Here is a 6349-nt window from a genome sequence, read left to right on the forward strand (position 1 = left end):
CATGGTGGCAGCTCCTACAGGACACCAAATCTGGGGGGACCTTTGGAAGGACACCAGGAAAGCTGCAGTCTTCAACTCACCCTCCTCTGTTCCCCGTGCCTCTGAAACCTTTTGGTTTCCCATCCAAGCCCTCCCGTCCATGCAGAGACAGCTCTTACCACCTCTTCTCCTATACAAGCCCCCCCCCCCTTTTCTCATAGCCCACAAGAAAATCAGACTCAGGCAGCAGATGACACGGGAGACTGGATGTAATTGCATCTCAAGATAGGCATTAGCGGAGCTCAGACTGGGATCCCACGATGGTACAGTGGCAGGGATGGCTGGGTCACTCACAGCACCCCTACCCTGTTCTGGCTCTCATTCTTCCCAATGATTCTGGAACAACATTGTCTCCACCGTAAAGAGCATCATAGTAAATTCGGTTCATAGTGCAGCTGCATTCAAGAATGGGGGAGTTAAGGTAGGGGATATGGGGGAAAAGCACAGAGGAAAAGATGTGGTCTGAACAACTAGGGCTCTGACAACTGCCTCAGCTTCTTCACAGCAGCATCTATGTCACCTCCGGTGGCAATGAGGGCCTGCAGATTGGCTTCAGGATTCAGAAAGCCCATGGCCCGCAATTGCTCTAGCTGTACCCGGAAGTGGTTCTCGGGCTGCAGCTGCAGGGGATTGGCACCAGCTAGGGCTTGCAACATCTGGAGGAAGGGCATGGAATGGAGGCCCAGCACCACAGAGCCTTGTGCTGAGGGAACTTCAGGACCTGGGGCTAGGGGAGGATCCGCGGGCATAAGGGCACCCTCTCGAGGCTCTGTACTTCCTGCCGTACTTCCCAGCCCTGCTAGCCAAGGCGTGAACAAAAGGAGGATGTGAGGGGCTTCAGTAGCCAGGATCTGCAGACCCTGTTCAATCTGCAGCAAGGCATGCATGGCACGAGGGTTTGCCATGGCTGCCTGAAGGTGCAGCGGCAGTGGCAGCTGCCAGCGCATTTCGTCCTGCAACTGTGGGGCCTCATTCATTCTGGCGGGCCTCAGAGAGCTTGGGTAAGCTGGTGGCGGCAGCCAGACATGCTCAGGGCTTCCAGCGGTAACTGCCGTGGGTGAAGGTGGGGAAGGAACAAATGGGGCCTTGTTGGCAGCACACTCCAGCCTGGAGACAAGATCAGGCATGCTGGTGCCGTGGGCAGTGGAGCCATTCCCTGCACCATCTTGGCTTCCGGCTTTTCTAGCACTGCTCTCTGTGGGGTATCTCAAGGATGCGGGGCAGGAGGGCTTCCCCTTGATTGCTACTGACTCCCTGGGGAGAGGCTGGCCTGACTCAAGTTCCTGGGATGAGGGTGAAGTTGGGGGAACTTGGCTTCCTGGTGGTGGTGGTGGCTCTTGGCTTGGGCTGAGGGTAGATGCAATCCCCTGCAGATAGGTTCTCAGGGACAGGGGCCTCTCATGTAATTGTTGGAGAGAGTCATAGAGCCTTATATTACCTAGAACATTGCAAACCCTGTTTCTAAGTTCGGATGCCTCCTGGTCCCCAGGCCTCCTGCCTCTCCTACCAGCTGAGCCTGCAAATGTGGAAGCCCAGGGGTTGGGGAGAGGGTCACGATTCTCCATCCTTGAAGGTTGGCTGCTACTGGTGGTAGCACTAGCAGTAGTGGTGGTAGCAAAGGGATTGCCACCGAACTGCTCCTGCACTGCATTAAGCATTGGGTACATGATATCTGTATACATGGTGCGGAGCACATTGTAGCCACCAGGGATGCTCTCCAGGTTTCTGAGTGCCCGGTCCTGGCTACGCATCATCTCTTGCATCGTGGCAGGTTTGCATAGAAACTCCATCGTCTGCCGTATGATTTCAGGGTTGTTGAGGATGTACCCAATCTCAGGGTTGTGCTGGATCAGCTGCTGCATATGGGGGTTGTCAAGAACCAGCTGGCGCACCAGGCCTGTGTTGGACAGCAGACCCTGGATGAAGGAGTCATCAATGATCTGAGCCACAAACTCAGGCACAGACACATGCTGCCACATCAGCGAGCTTGGCGGGTCGGGGAAACTACCAGAGGTCAGGCCTAGCCCATTGAGGCCTGTGAGGACACCTAAGCTCACAGGGGATTGGCACCAGCTAGGGCTGGTGGGTAGCCTGTCTGCTGGGTAAATGGAGCTTGGCTGAGGGAGTGATCCAAGGCTTGGGGCTGGGATAGGGACCGAAGCAGCTGGGCACTCAGTGCCCACAGTACGGCGCTGCATCTTGATGACCAGGTGGACAGTGAGGCCATCTCGGACCCCACACTGTGCCAGTGAGTCAGGGTCCTTGAGGATTTTACCAGCAAATATTAGGATCAGCTGATCAGGGTGGGCCTTAAAGCGCTGGGATATCTCTTCCTTCAGCTGCTGGATGGTGCAAGTGTCTGTAACTGAGAAATCCTCCTTGTCCTTGGGTGTCTTCACTGTCACCTTGATGAGGTGAGGATCCTGGACCAGCACCGGGCTGCCCTGCGGCAGGGCCTCTCCACTTTTGGCCATGGTGGGCAGCAGGAGGCCCAGGTCTGTAGGAACACAGCTAGGGGGATGGGGATGGGAGACCGAGATTAGCCTTTTGGGCAGTGGTGAAAGTAGGAAAGGTGAGCAGGAAGAGGATCTGGGATCTCAGGGTGGGGGGACTGCAGGGTCCACATGGAAGGGGTTATGACGTCCCTGGGATAGGATGCTTTGGGAAGATTTTGGGTTTGAGAGATGTCAGGGGTCATGGGAGGGAAACCGGAGGCCCTGGGAAAGAGGTCTACAGTTGATGAGTGAAGGGGCAAGGGCAGCATGAAGGGCCCAGTTTGGGGAAACATACCAATCAGCTGTGGCCCCGTCCTTCTTCTTATACAAGGCTCGAAACTTCCCTCATCTTGCTGAACAACCACCACTGAAGCCTTCTCAGCCGGAACTCACTCCATCAGGTCTCCTCTGTGACCTCAGCGCCGACATCACAGCCTCATGCAATGGACTTCTGAGACTTCTCCAAGGTGTTCTGAATCCCTGGGGGCTTCATCTCCCCCCCCCCCCAACCCTTCAACTCTTCTATTTCCTTTGTCTCAATTGCCTTCTTCATAGTGAGGGGCCTGGGCTGACACTTCCTTCTCAAGCCAAGAGTTTTGCTTTCACACAGCTGTTTTGTGGTATGTGGAGACTCAGACTGGGATTGGACAATTAAGAAAAGCTCCTTAATCCCTTGTGTGCCCATGAAAACCCAAATTCAGCTACCTGCCAGTTGAGCCACTTCCTGGCATCGTATGTTCCTGTTTCCTCTCTGATTCAACATTAGCCATGAATTCTTTATTTATATTTCAACATATTGACTTTCTAATGGGTAGGATCTAGAGTATGAAAGAGAGGTTCAGGATGAAATAAACTTTTTATTTTTTTTCCCATTATTATTATCCCCCAGAAAAATTCAAAGAATGGATTGGCTATTTGTTGAGGTAAAAAAATGACCAGGAAAGAAGGTTGTTAAATGGAAAACTGAGTTCAGTTTTACGTATAGTTAAGATGTCTATTTCACATCCAAATAAAAGTGTAGGAAGGTAGTTCAACATTGTGAGTCTAGAGTTCATCAGCATCAACAGAGTATTTAGAATTGTGCAATTAGTGAGCATAGTAAAAGGATAGAGGTAAGAAAAAAACTGAGTCATGGATAGTACAATATTTAGAAGTCTGGAGGATTAGATGAATTCAGCAAGGGAAATTGAGAAGAAATAAAACATTAAGTCAGAAAAAGAAGTTAGAGAGAGAAAGAAGCCAAATGAAGAAGGAGAAGAGTTTCAAAAAAAGGAGAGAGTAACCAACTGTGTCAAGTGATCCTGGTAGGTCAGTAAGATGAGGACGGAGAACTGATCACTGGATTTGAACAAGAGAGACAGGTTAGATTGAGGGCCATGATGAGGCTAATTTGGAAAAGTGGTGAGGACAGAAAACCTAATTGGTGTGGGTTTAAAAGTAAATGCATAGGGGTCTTCCCTGGTGGCGTGGTGGTTGAGAGTCCGCCTGCCGATGCAGGGGACACGGGTTCGTGCCCCAGTCCGGGAAGATCCCACGTGCCGTGGGGCGGCTGGGCCCGTGAGCCATGGCCGCTGAGCCTGCGCGTCCGGAGCCTGTGCCCCTCAACAGGAGAGGCCACAACAGCGAGAGGCCTGCGTACCGCAAAAATAAATAAATAAGAAGCAGGCTCACAGATATAGAGAAAAAACTAGTGGTTAGCAGTGAGGAGAGGAGGGAAGAGGCAATATAGTGGTGAGGGAGTGGGAGGTACAAGCTATTGGGTGTAAGAGGCTGCAAGGATATATCATACGGCACGGGGAATACAGCCGATATTTTGTAATAACTGTAAATGAAGTGTAACCTTTAAAACTTGTATAAAAAATGATTCGCTTCCCAGGTGGGAACAAAGGTGAGCTGTTCCCTTAAGGGCAGGAGAGGAGGGCAGTAGGGGTGCGGGCAGCCGTAGACTCCCATTGTTTGCTGGATAAGGATATTTGTGACTCAGCTGTTCAAGTTATGGTTAAAGAACGTTATGTGCAAAAAAAAAAGACTAGGTTCTTAAACCTTCTTCCTTCTCCAATAATGAATTTATGTAGAAAGTGATTTCTAATCTAGAGATAACCAACCATACAGCAAGGCCAGGGACCCCCAGGATTAGCACTAAGAGGAAGCCTGTGATGGCCACGTGCTTCAGATTCCTAATGTGACAAGGCCAAAACTCATGTTCCACTTTATCCCTAGACTCACTTTTACCACATTCTTAGGCCCAGCTCACCATACCTTCCATCTCCCAGGCCAACACTTAGTGGCTCCTGTTAATGCTTTTTCCAAAGAGAAACCAGGTCCTCTGTTCTTTCTGACCTTCCCTTATCTAAAAGTAAAATCAGTTTTTTATAGCAACTCAAACCCTCCCCTACAGTGTCTCCATAGTTCATATGGTCTGGGCTCTGGGAACACAGTGCAGAGTTCAGACAGTGGCCCACAGACCAGCCCCTTATATGCTGAGTATCTGTGTTCTCAGTCATCATTTTCACTCGATTCTCTTATCCACTGGGGACATGGAACTCACCTATTGCCAAGAGTAGAGATCTGATTAGGTTGTGCAGCCTCTGTGTCAAAAATCCCTCTTCTGTGCTGCTCACGTACTCAAACAATACGTGGCGTCAGCACCCTGAAATCGTATACTTTGAATCACAGCTCTTCCAGCTTGTGTGAAGTCATGTTTTCTTCATACATATGTGAGGAAAGATCTCTTCTGTTTTTTTTTTTTTTTTTTTTTTTTTGCGGTACGCGGGCCTCTCACTGTTGTGGCCTCTCCCGTTGCGGAGCACAGGCTCCGGGCGCGCAGGCTCAGTGGCCATGGCTCACGGGCCCAGCCGCTCCGCGGCACGTGGGATCTTCCCGGACCGGGTCACGAACCCGCGTCCCCTGCATCAGCAGGCGGACTCTCAACCACTGCGCCACCAGGGAAGCCCGCAAATGCAATTCTTGATTGGATTCTGTTTAAATAAAGCAAGAATAGAAGATAACGTATAATTGGGAAAACTTGAACTAGGTATTATATGATATAAAGTAATTAGTGTTGATTTTATTAAATGTGATTATGATATTATGATACACACACACACACACACACACACACACACAGGTGCCCAGAGTATTTCAATAAAATATTGGCACAGAGTATATGCAGTGGAGCCCAAAAACTGGCATTTTAATTCCAGTTCCATAATTTACTGTGTGAACTTGGGCAAGCTTACTTGAACTAAATGATCCTTGGATTCCTCATTTTTGAAAAGGGCCTAATATCTCTAATTCTTAGTTATTTTTTAAGACAAAACAAGACATGCCCCCCAAACCACTCCTTAGTTCAGTGTCTGAAATGTAGTAAGCATATAATAAGATTTACTCCCTTTTATTAGATAATATTTTATATCATCTGTATTATCACCAGCAGTCAGACCACACAGTGAAGAAGAGGACAGAAATAGACAGGTGTATTAAAAACTTACAAGAGTATCCACACACTTAAAGCCACTCCTCAAGTTAGGGCTATGGGTCCTTGTCCCATGTCTGACAGAAATTGCCTGAACAAAACTTACCATGGCCATTCTTACCCAGCTGTATAACTGTTAACCTGTTCTCATCATTTGGAGCGTATATCCAAGTACAGGAGACCATGACCTCAGCTTAAAAATGGGAGTTGCTCAGGAAAGAAAGTTGTAGTTCTCAATCCATGGCTCCTGGGAAATGGAACCCTGAGCTTTTCATTGCCTCCTCCTTTTTCTCCAAATCGTAGTCCCAACCAAACTCCTCAAATAGCCAGCACTCACCTA

The 6349-nt window shown here is 49.3% G+C and overlaps 1 protein-coding gene across 2 annotated transcripts; it reads right to left on the reverse strand.

The window, feature by feature from the left end:
- Positions 1-230: 230 nt before the first annotated feature.
- On the reverse strand, positions 231-5333 carry UBQLN3 (ubiquilin 3). 2 transcript variants are annotated; one of them, XM_032641637.1, is made up of 3 exons: positions 5083-5333; positions 2830-3171; positions 231-2550 (listed from the first exon to the last, which is right to left on the reverse strand). In XM_032641637.1, exon 3 carries the CDS (start codon positions 2511-2513, stop codon positions 510-512), a length of 2004 nt encoding a protein of 667 aa, XP_032497528.1. In that variant the 5' UTR covers positions 2514-2550; positions 2830-3171; positions 5083-5333; the 3' UTR covers positions 231-509. The 2 variants fall into 2 exon arrangements, with proteins under 2 accessions (XP_032497528.1, XP_032497529.1); XM_032641638.1 differs by lacking the exon at positions 5083-5333 and having other exon boundaries at positions 2830-4019.
- Between the last annotated feature and the right edge of the window lie 1016 nt (positions 5334-6349).

The sequence above is a fragment of the Phocoena sinus genome, chromosome 8 (assembly GCF_008692025.1).
Source record: "Phocoena sinus isolate mPhoSin1 chromosome 8, mPhoSin1.pri, whole genome shotgun sequence".
NCBI lineage: Eukaryota > Metazoa > Chordata > Mammalia > Artiodactyla > Phocoenidae > Phocoena > Phocoena sinus.